This window comes from Dermochelys coriacea, chromosome 3 (assembly GCF_009764565.3).
Source record: "Dermochelys coriacea isolate rDerCor1 chromosome 3, rDerCor1.pri.v4, whole genome shotgun sequence".
NCBI classification, from domain to species: Eukaryota; Metazoa; Chordata; order Testudines; family Dermochelyidae; genus Dermochelys; species Dermochelys coriacea.
This window is the reverse complement of record NC_050070.1, coordinates 140,949,235-140,970,739: the sequence shown is the minus strand read 5'-3', so window position 1 is coordinate 140,970,739 and position 21,505 is coordinate 140,949,235. Positions and strand designations below refer to the sequence as shown.

Here is a 21,505-nt window from a genome sequence, read left to right as displayed (position 1 = left end):
TACCATCATAGGGCCTAATCACATCAGCCACACTATCAGAGGCTCGTTCACCTGCGCATCTACCAATGTGATATATGCCATCATGTGCCAGCAATGCCCCTCTGCCATGTACATTGGTCAAACTGGACAGTCTCTATGTAAAAGAATGAATGGACACAAATCAGACGTCAAGAATTATAACATTCAAAAACCAGTTGGAGAACACTTCAATCTCTCTGGTCACTCGATCACAGACCTAAGAGTGGCTATACTTCAACAAAAAAGCTTCAAAAACAGACTCCAACGAGAGACTGCTGAATTGGAATTAATTTGCAAACTGGATACAATTAACTTAGGCTTGAATAGAGACTGGGAATGGATGAGTCATTACACAAAGTAAAACTATTTCCCCATGGTATTTCTCCCTCCCACCCCACCCCCCACTGTTCCTCTGATATTCTTTAATGACAGGTTTCAGAGTAGCAGCCGTGTTAGTCTGTATTCGCAAAAAGAAAAGGAGTACTTGTGGCACCTTAGAGACTAACAAATTTATTAGAGCATAAGCTTTCGTGAGCTACAGCTCACTGCATCCGATGAAGTGAGCTGTAGCTCACGAAAGCTTATGCTCTAATAAATTTGTTAGTCTCTAAGGTGCCACAAGTACTCCTTTTCTTTTTTCTGATATTCTTGTTAACTGCTGGAATTAGCCTACCTTGCTTGTCACCATGAAAGGTTTTCCTACTCCCCCCCCCCCCCGCTGCAGGTGATGGCTTATCTTAAGTGATCACTCTCCTTACAGTGTGTATGATAAACCCATTGTTTCATGTTCTCTGTGTGTGTGTATATAAATCTCTCCTCTGTTTTTTCCACCAAATGCATCCGATGAAGTGAGCTGTAGCTCACGAAAGCTTATGCTCTAATAAATTTGTTAGTCTCTAAGGTGCCACAAGTACTCCTTTTCTTTTTGCGAATACAGACTAACACGGCTGCTACTCTGAAACCAGTTTTTTAATAGGATGTATTATCACAGCCTGTCTAATACCACTGCATTCATTGATAAGTCAGCAGTTGCAATTAAAAATATTTTAAAGAGATGGGCTCGTGTCATCCAATCTTCTTCCAAAATTTAGGGGGATTCAGATCCAGGGTTTTGGCTCAGATCAATACAGAGCTCTAATATTTTATAGAGTTTAGCACAGCTGGTAAGATATTTCCTGTTGTACACATGGCATGCAAAGTTTCTGCTCAAGACTGAATATTTTTTTCAAGGAAATCTGAGAAAACAATTCATTTGTGAAGAAGTAAGTAGCTGCTTCAGATCAGTGTTTCCTCCTCCAGCTCAAACAGCATTTCATTTATAACCTACTTGGTGTGGGTGCCAAGCAATTTACGCTGCTGCTTAATGTGGGAAATTGGATATATGCTAAGAAAATCTGATTCACTCTAAATTACTTATGTTAAAATTGATTAGATGAAAACTCTATTTATAATGGATAATTCCTAAACTTTTACCACTTTGCAGTGGTGTGTTTCTCTTATCTAATTGATTGTGAATCTCTATTTCAGATATAAGAAAGTTATTGTTTTTGTTTTGTTTTTCCAGAAACAATTTAACACCTGCTCTATTGCATTTTGTTTGCCCTCTGATTTGTACAAAGAATTAATTCTACTTGTTAAGACACATAGTGAAAGTCAGCAGCACGTTGTAGCTCTTATTCAGATGTATAAAGTGCTCAGAAAATAACTGCTTCCAAGCATAGATGAAAATGAAAGATGACATGCCTGGAATATTCGCAGATGACATCCAGGTTGCACAAAATGCAATTCTGGTTAGCGAGCCAAATCCCGTAAACTGCTCAAAGTCCAGCGTGGCCAACTCTTGTGACTTTATCATGAGTTTTGTCATATTTGGTGTTTTTCTTGATCTCTCAGCTCCTTGAATCATTTAATTAGGTGAGAAATACAACTGTTATTCCAAAAAATAAATTTCTAACCCTGATGCGTAGAAGTTTAAAAATGTGAAAGGGTCAGAAACCAGAAGTTAAATGAAATTAACCCAATATTTATTATTTTAAAAATATCTCTTGATTTGAAACTAGGATGACCAGATGCCCTGACATTAGGGACTTTGTCTTACATAGGACCCTATTATCTCTTCCCCCTGCCCCCCAGTCCTGATTTTTCGCATTTGCTATCTTGCTCTCTATTTGAAAACAATCATGTTTTTGGAGGGCCTGAGTCATGATTTTTGATTGTTTTGGGTAGTACTGAAAACTGAAGAACGTGGCCTAGGGCAGGCATTCTCTACTAAGACTGGTGGGTGGGGGAGATAAGAAAACCTGCACTACTGCCAGCCTAAGGGCTTGTCTCCAATGGCATTTTATAGCACTGCAACTTTCTTGCTCAGGGTGTGAAAAAACATCCCCCGGAGCACAGCAAGTTTCAGCGCTGTAAAGCACCAGTGTTGACTGTGCACCAGTCCTGTGAGCTACGCCCCTTGTGGAGGTTTGGTTTTTTTTTTTTTAGAGCACGGGGAGAGCTCTCTTCCAGTACTGCACCACAACCACACAAGCCACGTTAAAGCACTGCCAGTATAGACTAGCCCTAAATCTCTGTGTCTACTTACTGTAACCTTTGTAAGTCCTCAGGCTGCAGTAGCATGCTGTGTGTGGGTACACATCCCTATCTACGAGGAATGACCAGTGGATCTAGACTGAATTCCTTCATGTATATATATACAGGTTTCAGGGATCCTGCCTTTCATTCTACATGCACACACATAGCTTCTTGGGTGTCCAGGGCCTTCCATGCGTTGGTGTGTGTATTTGTGTATTGAAGCGAGGAAGAAGATTGTCCTTCCTCTGCAACCTCCACAGAACATAACAATGGGGCAAATGATTTCACTGAGATATTTCACTGTGTTTGGCAATAGCAGATTAAACTGAAATTTAACAGCCAATTTGTAACAGGACTATAAACCCAAGAGCCTTCTTCAGTTTCCTGAATTTAGGGTGATATTTAGCTGTTTGTCAAAAGTATATTGATTCTTTAGGTTTTTTTCAGATTTTGGTTGGAAGTTAAGTTGTTTTTTTCTAAGTGTTCCTTGTTGGGTTTATTGGCTTATCTTCTTTAGAAATGCATTTTTCATACATGGGACAAGCTTTTTCCACTAACTCTTGCACGTTTTGCAAAGGTCCACATACTTCTAAGTTGGTACATAAACAAAAATAATAATTAAGGGTTTTTAGCTTGGGGATGCAATATTAATGAGTGGGTTTTATTGTGGACTTTAAAAAATGTTAATATTATAATTCATAACCTGTGTGATTTAAGACATGAAACTTTAAAACTTAAACTGTTTTTGCAAGAACAGTATTGGAAAAGCAACATGATATAAGGAAGCCCAATGATCAGTCCCTTCTCCCCCCCCCCCCGCCATACTCTTTAAGGGGTATGTGCAATGTCATGTCTCCAATAGAGTACATGTCTGTGTGCTACATGGAGCAGGAACTGGCAATTATGCACTGTCGGAACTCTATGGATCTACAACAGGAGACAAAATAGGTAAACAATAGTAATGTGTTGAGATGCCACCTGCTCTTGTTTATTTGGGACATTTGATAGGTTGAGCCTATGCTCAGTGAACTCATCGATAAGCACAGGAGCAGGCCTAAAAGAATAGGGCAGTAACATTGTTTAAAATAAAATTTTCAGACTGCTTTAAAAGCTGTGATATGTCTAACTGATGTCAGCCAATAGTTTGGTTACTGGAATCCTTAACTGTTTCCTCTTTGTTGCTTGTTGCATGTACCTTCCATTCTTTTGGACAATGATTAATTGTTGTGTCCTTATTGAACTCCTAGGTGCAGAAGTGTTGTATATGAATATGACTGCTTATAATGAAGGTCACCTTCAATCATCATTCTGGATTGTTGATAAACAGCATGTATACATTGGAAGTGCCAGCTTAGACTGGAGGTCATTGGGACAGGTAATTTTATTGATGAATGAAAAATCAGATATACTTTATACTTTTAATGTAAATCTAAACCAAAGAAAAATGTAGTAGAAAAATGTAACTTGCTTATTATTTTTAAATATATAACTTTATTTGGGGTAAGAATAAATAGGTCGCTATTTTGCCTATATGGAAGAGTGTCTGTATTGCTATAAGTCATACTTCTTTGCACAGTGAAACCTGCCATTAACAGTCACTTAAGGGCAGCAATTCCTCCTAGAAGAGGAGGCATTAAACCACAAGCAAATTAAATCATACTGGAAATCTTGGATTTACTTTGCATCAAGCCTACAGTCCTTACTCAGATAAAACTCCCGCTGATTTCAGTGATGAATTTGACTGAGGAAAGAGTGCAGGTACAGGCCCATTCATAAAAAGTTGGAAGATCACCCACTGGGATTCCCTTTTAGAGTTCATGCATAATGGAAGCTCCTCTGTAACATTTCGAGCATGAACCAATTTTGTTCATTGTTCAAGTCTGCAAAGTAGATATAGTAAGACTGAAATTGGGAAGTTCCTTCCCATATAGTGAGTCTGATCCTGAAAAAATTCAATGTGTGGAGTTCCTGATGATTTCAGTGGAAGTTACATGCACAGAGGAGTTGTAGCATGAGACCCAGAGTTTGTATGTGTGTTAGAGCCAAACAATACAAAGCTTATAAATAAGCACCTCTTCATCAGTATATCAGTGCTGTGAATTCCCTAATTTTGAGAGATACTCTTTTTCAACATTTTGAAGAAGCAACATGTTATTTACAAAGCCAATCTGTCTTCTGAAGGTATCTGTAGTAAGCAGTTCTTATAGTCCAGCTGTTAATGCACCTTTTTTTTAGTAGTTGTCTGTTAAAATCATAAAAAGGTAATATTTTTTTCTGTGTTAATGGAGTTTTACCTGCAAATTCCTGTGTCAAGAATAGCAAAAATGCCAATATTGATTGTGTACCTTTGCCTTCTATTGGTAGAACCAGAATTGCTCAACTGTGTGTCATTGGTCTTGTACTTTTTAAAAGCTAATATAGATTTTCCTTCAGCTCAAGAGATAGGGGACTGTGCTTTTGGAGCTAGGTGGTCTGAATTTATCCCCAGTGTCATCCTGGAGCTACAGGTAACCAGGATATGCAGCATGGTTTAAACCAGAGGTTCTCAAACTGTGGTCCGTGGACCACCAGCGATCTGCAAGCTCCATTCAGGTGGCTTGCGGATAGTTCCCTCTAACATACGTGCCTGAGCAGCCGCACATAAGAGAATGAAGGGCCACCCACCGAATTAGTGGAGCCGCACAGGCATGGCTCCACTAATTAGATGCCTGGACCCTGGAGAAGACGTACATGTAAGGTGAGGTGGTGCCCTTGGGGGGAATAGAGGGTAGATGGGAGGGGACAGTGGGGTGAGAAGTGGTGTTGGGGGGAATTTGGGATGTGCAGTGCTGCAGCAGCCAGAGAAAGAGGTGACTTTCCCCAACTCCAGGGCTACAGCTACTGGGGAGAAATGGCTCGCCTTCCCAGCCACAGCTCTGTGGCTGCTGTGGTGGGGGACATACCCCCTGCTTCCCAGCCCCAGCTCGGGGGCTGCTGTGCTGGAGAAAGAGAGGGAGAGACCCCCCATCCTTTCCAACCCCAGCTCAGGGGCTGCCGCGGCAAGGGAGAGAGGGCACATCCATTGCATTAGGAAGGTAAGACTACTGATATTAAAATATGAGCTGTGTGCTTTTATTTGTAGAACAAAAAAAGTTAATTATTATTATGTTTTTTTAAATAGCCCTTTTATCCAAAGTGCTTTACAATAGTTAGCTAACGGTAAAAACAACATTTGGAAAGATCATTAAGTGGTCCACCCGAGACCCGCCGCAATTTTCAAGTGGTCTATGGAAAAAAAAAGTTTGAGAATCACTGGTTTAAACTACAAAGTCCTAGATGGCCATAGATGAGTTACAATAAAATAACTTGCTCTCTAAATATATGAGAGCTTTTGAAATATGTTACTACTTATGGGCATAGTGTATAACGATATTTGTAAGTAAGATTGACTAGACAGTTCGTGCTGAAATTTTCCAGGCTTGTTTTGATCTAAGGGGTTTAATGTTTGAACAAAAATAACTCAGCCACTTGAGTAACAAGCGTGGAGTAAATATACTTTTGCTATGATAAAAAAATGTTTGTAACTCTTTTTAAAAAACAATTATAGTGCGTCACAAGTTTGTGGTAGAAACCTTGCTAGAGACTTAATTCCTCGTTTGCAGATCTATCTTTTGCTGACCCAGTGAAAATTCCAGCCTTGGGGCTGTTGTAAATTATGCCAGCTGGGAACAGCTCCCTATGGGCTGTTACACTGCTTTGGATTAGTGACATGTAAAGTGTGCTGGCCATGCTACCAGCATGCCCATAAACAAATGGGAGCCTAGACATATCCTATGAGATGTGGAATGTGAAAAAAGGGTGTGTCTGGGTCAAGGATCTGGTCCTCTATCCTTTTGGATCCCACCTGTTATGTATTCTAAGAAAACACAAGGAAAGAATTCAGGAGCAAACAGAGATGGGCATCTTTCCGGAATCTTCTTTGGAATTAACAAAGGATTAGCTTTTTGACTAATATTGATTGGAGAGATTATATGAACTGCGTCAGAAAGGGTAACTTTGTCGAATTCTTCTAAATGAAGTAAGGAAGCTCAATATTTTTCTGAACTGTTCATGTTTATCATTTCTGTATGTAGTATAAAGCAATAGGACAAATTATTCCTCTGTCATAAGCCAAATAATTCAGATATGTTCATAGCACATCTATTATACTATAAAATAATATAATAGTAAATTATATTGTTTTAACTATGAGGGACCTGCCAAATGTGAGCCTTGAATAATAGTCAAAACAATGGACTTAGAAAAGGAGCACCTAACACCCTTAGGATCCTTTAAAACTTCCAGCCATAGTTAATAAGGACTACTCTTAAAGGGACACATTGCTGTTTTAGGATAGCATTCTCCCCTTTCAGGGAAAACCTACATGGTGGTGGCGGTGGGGAAATAAGCAGAAAACTCTATGACATTAATTTCTCTGCAAACTTCCCTTAAGGAGAAGGCTCTGGAGATTTGTGGAGGAGCCAGGGGATGAGACTAGGATACCTGGTTCCCTACATAGATCCCAGGGTAGTGCCAGTCAGGGACTCGACCCCCTTTCCCTGCTACCTGCATTTTATCTCCTGGATATGTAGGTGAGATAATGCTGATATTGGCTAGTATTATCTCCTGCATAGAGTTTAACTGGGAAATCTGCTCATGTTAGAATGGAGAGGACTGCCAAAAGCAGCCCCTTTCCCACACTGGCACATCCCACAGACCTGCAGAGACATGACTATGTGGAGTGGGTTAAGTGGGACTTCTGCAGTTGAAAACTCATTATACCTTTGAGCAGCATCTATATGGTTTCTGTACCATCACAACACTTTAAGGTATGTAGGTGACTGATTTAATTAGCTTCTTCCACTCCTTCCAACAAATCAAAGGATCAAATGAAAGGTGTCTACTTTCTAAGGGCATGTGGTATATATTAACCATCAAGCATAGTAATTGCCTTCTCTCCCAAACTAAAGATCCAACCTGAGTCAGTAGCTTTCTAGGTAGATGATGTTTTCCCATACAGCTGAATGTTCCAGTACAAGATAAATTATTTGAGTGCATCAAATCTCATTACGTCAAATAAAAACTAAAGAGCAATAAAAACATTAAGGTTCAAAGTGCACTGGATTGTCATGTCTTACCATCCTACTTAGTATATGTAATGTTTTTTCAGAGCTTCTTGCGTATTGGAATTTGTACCTGTTCAGGCACATACACTGCATAACACATATATGGAACAATTGATTTTACTGATGTAGCAGTGGAGTTACAGATACAGTAGATCTAAACTGTGCTTTCACAGAGAGCATATATAGGTTACTTCATGTGCACTCTGGAGGCTTATGTTGGGTTTGTTCTCCTTATCTCTGCCTAATGGACGCTACAGATTAAGGTATACATTGTGCTCATAGTTACATTAGGTATAAAACTGGATCAACTCAACTGAACTCAGTGGAATTACTTCTCATTAACGCCAGTGCAAATGAGAATGGACTTTGGCCCTCAGACATTGGTTTACAATATAAATGTTAAGTATCAGAGGGGTAGCCATGTTAGTCTGGATCTGTAAAAGCAGCAAAGAGTCCTGTGGCACCTTATAGACTAACAGACATATTGGAGCATAAGCTTTTGTGGGTGAATACCCACTTCTTCAGGTGCCGCAGGACTTTTTGCCGCTAATATAAGTGTTGTTGTAGCTATGTTGGTGTCAGGATATTAGAGAGAATATGCAGGATATAAAGCTTGTCTCTTTCACCAACAGAAGTCAAAGATATTCCCTCACCCACCTTGTGTCTTACTACAGATTTGGTAGTAAAGTTCTGATTTAACCCTGTTTTGGGAGGGATTTGGGGTTGTATCTGTCAGTGACTTTAAAAATGATTTCTGCTGCCCTCTTAGGATGGGTTCTAAGAAGAAATTTTCACTGAAAAACCATCATGCTTCTGTTGAAGCAGCAGTTAATGATAAGAATTAGCTGTCGTATCAATCTAGAGGGTGGTAGATCTGAGACCTATACTCTTCTGCTTGCAAACATGGATTTTCTTTGCAAGATGTGGATTGCAAAATATGGATTTTTTTTATTTAACCATCCAGTAGACCCAAGAGGACTTAATTCTTATTCTGCCTCAAACCTATGCACAGTACAAATCAATAAGAGTGAAATATGGTTATGAATACAAGAATTGTTGTAACTATTTAGAGTACTTAATGTAGTTATTCCATTAAAAATGTAACTTACTATGATTATATCTGCACATATTGTACTTCTGTCTCTGAGTAAAAAGAACTCTTTTGAAGTCACGTGCATACATTCCCGTGTTGGAATTTCTATTTATCTACCTACCTAATTAATTGGTGTAGTATCTGAGCACCTCACCAATATTTATTAATTTATCCTTACAATACCCCCATGAGGTGGGAAAGTATTGTTTACTCCTATTTTATAGGTGTGGAACTGAAACTCCGAAAAATTACTTTGTCTTTGCATTCTACAATAATAAAAAGGGACACCTATCTAAAGGGGTAGGCACCCCAACACAAGTTACGAACGCACACATTTTTATACAGCAGCACCAAACTCATAATTCCTTCTCCCTATGTAGACCGTGTGCACCCTCCACAGCAGCTTGAGTGAATAAATGCATCTTGCAGATTGAGTTACTAGCCAGAGGCCACACGACCATCCCTTTCATTCCATAGCCTCCCACTGTGGAGCAGAAATCCACCTTTTATTATCATCGGGGCCATAATTCCAGAATCTTCACTCTTCCCATCTCTTGCCTACCTGCAGACCAAGAGACCAGACACAGGAATATGCTTATGTTGCATGTCAGTACAGGGTACTTAACATGGAGCAGATAAGTGCAGCACAGAATATTTAACAATTAAGGGTGCTGAGCTAGTCCAATTTATAGCTGTATTGTAATGCCATTTTGTAATGGGTTTGTTAGCATTATTTGTCTCTTGGGAGCCAGAGTCTAAAGTTGAAATAATAAATTAACTGCAAATGGACACTTGGAAATCAGCATCAGGTGTCGTCTTAAATGAACCATTTGTGTTAGATTCATTTTAACATCAACTCTGGAGGATTGTTATCTGTGTTTTCAAGAGGACAGTAGAAAGCAATCCTACACAGAGTTTACTGTGCTTTGTTGCCATTTTTCTCCTCTTGCTGTCCTTGACAAAGATTATAGGCATTAATCTATTTGCTTAAAGAGCAAGAAAAAAAATTATATCAAGAAGGCATACTTTGTATGCTATGTGCATTAATTATGGATGAACGTGTAAAGGTTCAGTGATTTGGCTAATGTCTTTACCACCAAAATTTTGATTCTTGTCTGAATCTCAGCTTCATCTTCATTTTTAACGCTTATCCTACAACTAAATGCTACTTATCCTAAAACTAGCCACTCATGGCACTGGTAAATTTGTCTGAGAAACTGCCTGAAATTATAGGGGAGGCTGGTAGTGCACTTGTATATTAAATCCCTGAAGCTTTCCATTGGATGGCCTAGTTTTCAGTTGCTCATAACTTTACCAAATGTGTACTTTATTGGTTGAAATTTTCCATGTTGGGTATCTGCCTTAGACCAAGCTGATTTTTTTTTAAACACAGACAAAATGATTCAGCCATTTCTGAGAATAAAATTAGGAGAAAATAATTTTTTTCCCATGTTAAAAAAAATTCTGGTGATCTTTTCATTGAACATCTCTAGTACTCTCTTCCCTTAGTCAGGTACTTGAGGTGGCCTTTGTGTCAGGGATATGTCTTTTGACACCTCCAATAACATCATTCTAAATTTGGCCAGGTTATAACCATCTGACAAATTGCAAGGATGAGGCCAGTATTTGAGGGGGAAGGAGACTAGGATTGGGATGAGAAGCTTGTGAAGTAGAGACTGAGACTGACTCGATGAGGAGAATGGAACTGTGATGAGGAGCCTTTGGTGGGAAAGAGACTGGATGAGGACAGGAGGGCTGAAGAAGAAGGTGATTGAGGAGTATGACCCCCAGAGAACACTCCTCTCCAGAGCCTGGAATGGAACACAGTATTCCTGAGTTGCATCATTTCTCTGCTGTCAGCAAATATCTGTGAAACCCACTGGCAAGGTGTCCCATCTCTTTCTAGTTCTAGTCCATATACAGGGTGACTACCTACTGCTGCTGTCAGTTACTCTGCTAGTTCTAGTGCAGAAGTCTATGTGGTGGGCTAAAGATCCCAACCCTGCTGATGACCAGTGTGAGTGTCAATATAGAGCCACATGATGGAATTTGTTTTTTTCAGTTTGTTTTTTATAAACCTGGGAAATTACATACAACGTATGGTAAAAGAACATTATTAAGGTTGTAAAATCAAGCTTTTAGGATTAGAAAATGCCAGAATTAAGGTTGCCTGTGCAGCCTAAATTCAGCTCCCTTGTGCATATGATTTATGATACAGTATTTGATACAGTCAATTACTTGACCACATACTATTTTTAAAGGAAACCTTAATGCTGACATTTGCTAACTTTTTAATACTTGTCTTTTGTAATCTTAATGTTCTTTTAATATAGCCTTTGTGTAATAATACAGAGACTGTAAGGAACAATTATTGCCTAACCCCATGAGGTGATAAATTTATATTTGCAGTCCAGTAGTGTATTGTACATTTTTTGCAATTGAAGATCCAGTTTCACAAGGCAAGTTGTGACTTTAATAACTTGGTGTGAATATCTGAGGGCCAAAGTTTTCCCATATCAGTGATTTCAAGTCTAAATAGCTGTTCACTATGATCCTTAGATCTCTTTCAGCATCATTGCGTCTCATATTTTTCCAATCAATTGAATATCTGTGTAATAGATTATTTTTCATCAGATGTATGTGCTCTCCAAATGTAATCTCATTTTACTTTTGTCAATGTATCTAACCTCTCCAGAAGTCCCTTTGTATTATCTAGCATCAGGGACATACATAATATTACCCAATCTTGCCAATTTCTGCTTGTCAGCACTCATATTTCGCTTTTACAAATGTCATTAATGTGTTGTTTATGCTTTTTTACAAGATTATTAAGAGTGTCTAATATTCTGACCCTGGTTGTCATGTAAAGGGCCCTTACTGTATACCTCCCTGTCACTGTATTTTAGGGCCTTATTTACACATGCCCATTTCAAGGCCTCTGAGTAATGCCAGAGCAATGTGAAGGAGCCTTGCAATACATGAGACTGTCTCTGTAAATCCAGGTTTCAGAGTAGCAGCCGTGTTAGTCTATATTCGCAAAAAGAAAAGGAGTACTTGTGGCACCTTAGAGACTAACAAATTTATTTGAGCATAAGCTTTCGTGAGCTACAGCTCACTTCATCGGAATGCATCTGATGAAGTGAGCTGTAGCTCACGAAAGCTTATGCTCAAATAAATTTGTTAGTCTCTAAGGTGCCACAAGTACTCCTTTTCTTTTTTCTGTAAATCCAGTTCAATCATGGACATCACACCATTCACTTCCCCATCTCTATACATGCCATTTCTCACTATCCCTTGCATGTAGTCCTGCAGCAGTTTTCAGCTCATTTGAGATTGTTCATATACCAAGTAATTATTAGATGCATTGCTCAAATGGAGACACATTACGTCTGTTGCATTCTACTAATTTGGCCATTCTGTCAAAATAAGCTATCAGTGTTTGTTGGGCACAATGTGGACTTCATAACAAAGCCATTCTACTTATTGCCAAAGATTCTGTTCTTTTCTAGATACTTAGAGATATTTTCTCTCATTTGCTCCATTACTTTTCTAGGGAGTAAATTCAGTAATTGCCAGGATTCTTCCTTCCTGATTTGAAAACTGGTACTATGCTTTTTCTTTCCCCCCATGTTTTTTGCTGTTCTCAACATTTCAAAGATGAGTGTCATTATTATGATAAATTCATTTGCTAAATCTCTTAATCCCCAAGGATGTTTCTCTTAACTTAGTTTGTCATCTGGATGCACTGATGTACCTTATTGCAAATTGTAATAATATTTTCTTACCTGAGTTTTTATCAATTTTTAAATAAATCTCTTCTTTACTTTTGGTGTCAAACATTTTTTTAAGAAACTAGTACACAATCATTACCATGTTAGAATCATCAATGATTTTATCTTCCCCACTCTTTACTTTAGGCCTTGATTCAGCAAAGCAATTAAGGTTGTGCTTAAATTTAAACTTGTTCTCGAGAGCTTTGCTGAAGCAGGGCCTTATTATTGACCTCCTGTTGTTACTTTTTCTCTAGTATTTTTTTTTCACCTGCTATTTCTGTAAAATCCTTTCTTATTCCTGTTATCCTCTTTGGGTAAGAAGTACCCATTCTGCAGTTCTTTGTGCCATTATCTATTCTTTTCAAACCTTAATTGACCATGTATTATAGATTCATAGATACTAAGGTCAGAAGGGACGATTCTGATCATCTAGTCCGACCTCCTGCACAGCGCAGGCCACAGAATCTCACCCACTCCTATGAAAAACCTCACCCATGTCTGAGCTACTGAAGTCCTTAAATCATGGTTCAAAGACTTCAAGGAACAGAGAAGCCTCCCTCAACTCAACCATGCCCCATGCTACAGAGGAAGGCGAAAAACCTCCAGGGCCTCTCCAATCTGCCCGGGAGGAAAATTCCTTCCCGACCCCAAATATGGCAATCAGCTAAACCCTGAGCATATGGGCAAGATTCACCAGCCAGATACTACAGAAAATTCTTTCCTGGGTAACTCGGATCCCATCCATCTAATATCCCATCTCAGGGGATTTGGCCTATTTACCCTGAATATTTAAAGATCAATTACTTACCAAAATCCCATTATCCCATCATACCATCTCCTCCATAAACTTATCGAGTAGAATCTTAAAACCAGATAGATCTTTTGCCCCCACTGCTTCACTTGGAAGGCTATTCCAAAACTTCACTCCTCTGATGGTTAGAAACCTTTGTCTGATTAAAGTCTAAACTTCCTGGTGGCCAGTTTATACCCATTTGTTCTTGTGTCCACATCGGTGCTGAGCTGAAATAATTACTCTCCCTCTCCTGTATTTATCCCTCTGATATATTTATAGAGAGCAATCATATCTCCCCTCAACCTTCTTTTAATTAGGGTAAACAAGCCAAGCTCCTTAAGTCTCCTTTCATAAGACAAGTTTTCCATTCCTCGAATCATCCTAGTAGCCCTTCTCTGTACCTGCTCCAGTTTGAATTCATCCTTTTTAAACATGGGAGACCAGAACTGCACACAGTATTCTAGGTGAGGTCTCACTAGTGCCTTGTATAATGGTACTAAAACCTCCTTATCCCTACTGGAAATGCCTCTCCTGATGCATCCCAAAACCGCATTAGCTTTTTTCACAGCCATACCACATTGGCAGCTCATAGTCATCCTATGATCAACCAATACTCCAAGGTCCTTCTCCTCTTCTGTTACTTCTAATTGATGTGTCCCCAACTTATAACTAAAATTCTTATTATTAATCCCTAAATGCATAACCTTACACTTCTCACTATTAAATTTCATCCTATTACTATTACTCCAGTTTACAAGGTCATCCAGATCCTCCTGTATAATATCCCGATCCTTCTCCGAATTGGCAATACCTCCCAGCTTTGTATCATCTGCAAACTTTATTAGCACACTCCCACTTTTTGTGCCAAGGTCAGTAATAAAAAGACTAAATAAGATTGGTCCCAAAACCGATCCCTGAGGAACTCCACTGGTAACCTCCCTCCAACCTGACAGTTCGCTTTTCAGTAGGACCCGTTGCAGTCTCCCCTTTAACCAATTCCTTATCCACCTTTTGATGTTCATACTGATCCCCATCTTCTCCAATTTAACTAATAATTCCCCATGTGGCATGGTATCAAACACCTTACTGAAATCTAGGTAAACTAGATCCACTGCATTTCCTTTATCTAAAAAATCTGTTACTTTTTCAAAAAAGGAGATTAGGTTGGTTTGGCACGATCTACCTTTTGTAAAACCATGTTGTATTTTGTCCCATTTACCATTGATTTCAATGTCCTTAACTAATTTCTCCTTCAAAATTTTTTCCAGTACCTTGCATACTACAGATGTGAAACTAACTGTCCTGTAGTTACCAGGATCACTTTTTTTTCCTTTCTTAAAAATAGGAACTATATTAGCAATTCTCCAATCATTTGGTACTACTCCTGAGTTTACAGATTCATTAAAAATTCTTGTTAATGGGCTTGCAATTTCAGGTGCCAATTCCTTTAATATTCTTGGATGAAGATTATCTGGGCCCCCCGATTTAGTCCCATTAAATTGTTTCAGTTTTGCTTCTACCTCAGATATGGTAATATCTACCTCTATATCCTCATTCCCATTTGTCATGCTACCATTATCCCCAAGATCCTCTTTAGCCTTATTAAAGACTGAGGCAAAGTATTTGTTTAGATATTGGGCATGCCTAGATTATCTTTATCCTCCACTCCATCCTCAGTGTTAAGCGGCCCCACTTTTTCTTTCTTAGTTTTCTTCTTATTTATATGGCTATAGAACCTTTTACTATTGGTTTTAATTCCCTTTGCAAGGTCCAACTCTACTCGACTTTTAGCCTGTCTCACTTTATCCCTGCATGTTCTGACCTCAATTAGGTAGCTTTCCTTGCTGATCCCTCCCGTCTTTCACTCCCTGTATGCTCTCTGCTTCTTCTTAATCACCTCTCTGAGATGCTTGCTCATCCAGCTTGGTCTACAACTCCTTCCTATGAATTTTTTCCCCTTTCTTGGGATACAAGCTTCCGATAGCTTCTGCAGTTTTGATTTAAAGTAATCCCAGGCCTCCTCTACCTTTAGATCCATAAGTTCTTCAGTCCAATCCACTTCCCTAACTAATTTCCTTAATTTTTGAAAGTCAGCCCTTTTGAAATCAAAAACCCTAGTTGCAGATTTATTTTTGTTAATCCTTCCATTTAGTTTGAACTGAATTAGCTCATGATCACTTGAGCCAAGATTCTCCCCTACAACCATTTCTTCTATGAGGTCCTCGCTACTCACCAAAATTAAATCTAAAATGGCATCCCCTCTAGTCGGTTCAGCAACTACTTGATGAAGGAATCCATCAGCTATCGCATCTAGGAAAATCTGAGCCCTATTATTATTACTAGCACTGGTCCTCCAGTCTATATCTGGGAAGTTAGTCTCCCATGATCACGCAGTTTCCATTAGTATTTACTTCATTAAAGATATTAAAAAGGGCTCTATCCATATCCAGATTAGATCCTGGAGGTCTATAGCACACCCCAAGCACTATCATAGGAGAGGCTTTACTAGTTATCTTCCCCAGTGTAATTTTTGCCCAGAAGGACTCTTGTCTTATCCATTGCATCGCTTCTTATTTCTTTACAGTCTACCTCATCATTGATATACAATGCTACTCCACCACCTTTACCTTTGTTTCTGTCTTTCCTAAACAGCACATACCCTTCAATACCTGTAGTCCAGTCATGACTACAATTCCACCATGTTTCTGTTATCCCTATAATATCTGGTTTCACTTCCTGCACCAGTAGCTCTAATTCCTCCATTTTGTTACCTAGGCTCTTCGCATTGGTGTATAAACATCTTAATTTTTGCTTAATGTTTGGCCTCGCTCACATTTTGTACCCTATTAGGCACAGTCATTCTACAGCCAGTATAACCTATTAGACTAGTATCCACACCGCCCTCGCTCCTTATATACATTCTCCTACTCACGGCTGTATCCTTTCTTACTTCGTCTTCTTCCCTCTCAATGCTAAAATCTGGCGTGGAGATTTCCTGGACATCTCCCATCCATCTCCCCCTAATTCCTAGTTTAAAGCTCTCTTTATCAGTTGTGCCAGCCTCGATCCTAGAAGTTATTTCCTTCCCTACTCAGATGAAGTCCATCCCGAGAGAATTGTCCTCTGTCCGTGAATGCCTCCCAGTGGCCATACATCCCAAAGCCCTCCTTATAGCACCACTGCCTAAGCCATCTGTTGACAGTCATAATCTTGTCACACCTTTGTTGCCCTTCTCTAGGCACAGGAAGGATCCCGCTAAAGATCACCTGAGCCTCAATTTCCTTAAGCGTCTTCCCCAGCCTAGCATAGTCTCCCTTAATACTTTCCAGCGAGAATCTAGCCATATCATTTGTTCCCACATGAAGGATAATTAGGGGATTCTTTCCCGCTCCCTTTAGGATCCTTTTCAACCTCAGGTCTACATCCCGTATCATAGCACCCGGAAGACAGCACACCCTTCTATTCTCAGGATCAGCTCTAGTTACAGGCCTGTCTATTCTTCTCAATAAAGAGTCCCCGATCACATAGACCTGCCTTTTCCTGGTGACTGTGCTATTCTCCAGACTCTCCCCTGGTCCCTCTGGCTGCAAGTTCTTTCCATTCCTGTTTTCCCTTATAATCCTCTTCAACCCATCCTGTATCCTCCTGGGGCTCATTTTGGTGTAGTCTCCCTTGACTCTTCTGCTTTTCCTATAGGACTAGCCTCTCTTCTCTTCTTCCTTACCCTTCCACCTTCAACAAGTACCTGCTGAGCCCCTTCTTCATTTTCCAACTCTGCAAACCTATTCCTAAGCTCTATTTCTCCTTCACTAGCCCGTCTTTTCCTCTGCCTGGTTCTTTTAGTCACATGTTTCCACTGACCACTTTCCTCACCCAGTCTCCCCTCAAAATTCCCCAGCCCTGCTTCCATCCGTGAGTCTGAGCTTTTCCCTTCAGATACCTCATATCGTTGCTCCTTCCTCTGCTCAAACCCCTTCCTAAACTCAACGAGACTTTCCACCTGCGTCTCCAAACCTTGGATCTTTTCCTCCATCAGCTCTATCAGACGGCATTTCATGCAGAAAAAACTCTTACCAGTTCCCCCCTCCAGGATCATGTACATACCACAGCTTCCACATCCAGTCATCCTCAATGTGTCTTCCACTACAGGAGTCACTCCCACAGCTGCCTCTGTATCTGTCATCGCCTTCCCACCTGTTAATCTGGGAAACACAAGCCACACCAAAAAGACCGCCCCCCCCCCAGCAAAAGCAAACCCCAAACAAGCACCACAATCCAAACTCCCCTTGCAAACTCCCTTGCAAACTCCCACTCAAACTCCCCTGTTTAGAGCTCTGTTTGCTAGTTCCTGTGCCGCTGCAGCTGTCTGTGCCGCTGCCTGACTGGCTGGCTACCTTTATAAAGGTATTCTTGTTCGGTTGCCTCCCTCTTTTTCTATTTCCAGTTAAATGTTCTTTCTTTTAACTTCGCTGCTTTAACAGTTTCTTCTATTCTTTTTTGAGAGGAATTGTAGCCTGTTATATTCTAATTATGGTGTCTTTCAAAGTTTTCCACGCTTCTTCACACTAATAGATTCTAATACTACATTCTATTGCACATTTCTTTTTAGGTTTTATAGGACCATTGTACACCCAGCTTTTGTACCGATTTAATTATATTGGTTTAGGGATTAGTATAGGTAAATCTCTGTAACTCTCTTGATAAATTCATTTCTAAGATGATATAGTTACAATGGAACAAAAATTGAATGTAGACAAAGCCCCTACCATCCCAAAGTTTGCTTTCTTGATATCTAACACTCTTGTACTACTGCACTCTTTGAACCCAGTTTTTCTTATGCTAAATTCAAGTAATTCTTGATCACTGATATCAATTTTATCTCAGTCAGGATGGTTTCTTCACTCGTTGTCTTATATAGTTTCTAAATCATTGAATTGTAGAACTAGAAGAGTCTTCAAGAGGTCATCTTCTGGTAGGACTAAGTATTATCTTTTCTCAAACTTTTCACAAAGGTTTTCAAACTTAGCAACCCAAGGACCCATATTTTGATTTAAAAATTTTTGCGGACCCTTCCAAGGCCCCCGCTTAGCCCCAGGACCCACCCCCACTCCACCCCTTCCTCCAAGTCTCCACCCCTTCCTGCCCCTGCTGCACCTCTGCCCCTCCTCTTCCCCTCCTCTTTCTGCTCCTCCCCCGAGTGCACCCTGTCCCCGCTCCTCCTCCTCCCTCCCAGCATCTCCTACATGTCACTGAACAGCTGTTCCCCAGCATGCAGTAGGCACTGGGAGAGAGGGGAGGAGTTGAATCAGCATGGCCAGCCATGATTCTGCCCCATCCCCCATTCCTCTCCCTCCCTTCCAGCGCTTCCTGCACGCCACTGAACAGCTGTTCCCAGGCGTACAGGAGATGCTGGGAGGGAGTGGGAGGAGTTGATCAGTGGGGCCCGCAGACCTCCTAAAGTATTCTTATGGACTGCAGTTTGAGAAACGCTGAAATCCCTGATAGGTGTTTATCTAACCTGCTCTTAAATATCCAATGATGGAGATTCCACAACCTCCCTAGGTAATTTATTCCAGTACTTAACTGACAATTAGGAAGTTTTTCCTTAATGTCCAACCTAAACCGCCCTTGCTGCAATTTAAACTCATTGCTTCTTGTCCTATCCTCAGATTAACAAGAACAATTTATCTCCCTCTTCCTCCTTGTAATAATCTTTTATGTATTTGAAAACTGTAATCATGTCCTCTGTCAGTCTTCTCTTCTCCAGACTAAACAAAACCAATTTTTTAAATCTTCCCTCATAGGTCATGTTTTCTAGACTTTTAATAATTTTTGTTGCTCTTCTCTGGATTTTATCCAATTTGTCCACATCTTACCTGAAATGTGACACTCAGAAATGGATGCAATACTCCAGTTGAGGCCTAATCAGTGCAGAGTAGAGCAGAAGAATTACTTCTTGTGTCTTGCTTACAACATTCCTGGCTAATACATCTCAGAATGATATTTGCCCTTTTTTTTTTTTTTTTTTTGCAACAGTGTTACACTGTTGAGTCATATTTAGCTTGTGATCCACTATGACCCCCAATTCCCTTTCTGCAGTAATCCTTCCTAGACAGTCATTTCCCATTGTGTTTGTGTGCACTGATTGTTCCTTCCTGAGTAGAGTACTTTGTATTTGCTCTTATTGAATTTCATCCTATTTACTTGAGACTATTTCTCCAGTATGTCCAGATTCTTTTGAATTTTAATTCTATCCTCCAAAACATTTGCAACTCCTCCCAGTTTGGTATCATCTGCAAACTTTAAAATGTACTCTCTATGCCATTATTTAAATCATTGATGAAGATATTGAACAGAACCAGACCTAGAATTGATCCCTGCATGACCCCACTCATTATGCTCTTCCAGCTTGACTATGAACCACTGATAACTACTCTCTGGGAATGGTTTTCCAACTAGTTATGCACCCACCTTATAATAGCAGAATCTAGGCCTTATTTCCCTAGTTTGTTTATGAGAAGATCATGTGAGACGGTATCAAAAGCTTTACTAAAGTCAAGATTTACCACATCTACTACTTCCCCCCAATCCACAAGGCTTGTTACCCTATCAAAGAAAGCTGTTAGTTTGGTTTGACATGAGTTGTTCTTGACAAATCCATGTTGACTGTTACTTATCAGCTTATTATCTTCTAGGTGTTTGCAAATTGATTGCTTAATTATTTGCTCCATTATTTTTCTGAAGTTAAGCTGACTGGTCTTTAATTGCCCTTTTGAAGAATGCACAGCTTTGCCCCTACCAGCATGACCTTGCATGCAAAGTCACCGGCAGGGTTGGGGTGGCAGGCTTGTAAAATGGTGCCCTCTTGTGGTGTGACCTCACATGCATTGTGCATGTGGGGTCACACCAGTGGGGGTCGGGTCACATTGGCAGGTGGGGTCACATCTGGTATTCCGAGAATGCATGAGTGGCTACCCTACTGGCAAGGCTGCAAACAAATACTAGTTGTTATAGCATTTTTCCCAGTGTCTGCTAGGAATCTAGACTAAAATGCGTGAATCAGGCAACTGATAATAATAGCTTTATGAACCTGATTATCTTTAACTGTGCTTAAACACAAAGTTAAGAATATGTTTAAGACCATTCCTAATCAGCAAAGCACTTAAGCACATGCTTAAATACATGACCTAATAAGGCTAAACAAGCTTGTACTTAAAATTAAACACATACTTAAGTGCTCTGCGAAAATGGGACTTAATGACTTGGACTAAAACTATGGAGGGCTCCAGAAACCTATTATTCAATTCCCTTAACCAGTCAGTACATTTTTATATATACTGTTTGTAAAAATAATTAATTGCACAAATATTGTTACCATAATGTTAGGGATGAGACATAATCAAAAAGGAGTTATATATTTTATTTGTTACGTGGCTGTTGTAAAAGTACTGGAGATACTTAAAAACAGATATTGTGCAGTACTTTTCTTAATGGGTTCAAATGTTGTGTTGTATGTACTGAGGGCAGTCAGAACCCTTATCCAAATAAAAAAATATTGCTGGATCCCTGCATGCTAATATCATCTCAGGAAATGATTATTTATTTATCACACAGTGAAGAAAAATGTATATCTAGAGGGCAGACAAAATTAATGTGTTGGCTGAACAGAACCATTCTCAGAAGAATACTCCTTATATACAACAATTAATCAATCTGTGGAAATTTCTGCTGCCTAAAATGGTTGAGAAAAGTCCAATCTGGTTGACTTCAATGGGAGCATAGTTAGGTCAATACTAACTACTTTTGAAAATGCCACCCTAAAATCCCATGGGTGAAATTATGGTCCCACTAGAAGCAATGGCAAAACTCCCATTGACTTAAATAGGCTAAGGATTTATCCGCTTACATTTGGCAACTTGGAAATTACTCTTCAAATTATTATTTTTTCTTTCTGATGAAAAATTATAATATATAGTGTATATGTACCTTAATTCTGGATAGTTTTGCTTGCCTGATTCTAATTGTCTCTTTTCCTTGGACACATTTGCAGTAATTCAGTGTTCAGTAGAATGGACTGAATTTGTAACAATATTAGGACTTTGATCTC

General features: G+C 39.6%; 1 protein-coding gene across 3 annotated transcripts in view; it reads left to right on the top strand.

The window, feature by feature from the left end:
* The window catches only part of PLD5 (phospholipase D family member 5), a 271,123-nt gene that overhangs the window by 187,117 nt on the left and 62,501 nt on the right, over nt 1-21,505 (top strand). For all 3 annotated transcript variants that reach the window (XM_038396922.2, XM_043511443.1, XM_043511444.1), the window contains one exon: nt 3,843-3,970. In XM_038396922.2, coding sequence (XP_038252850.1) covers nt 3,843-3,970 — 128 coding nt within the window. The remainder of the gene's footprint in view (nt 1-3,842; nt 3,971-21,505) is intronic.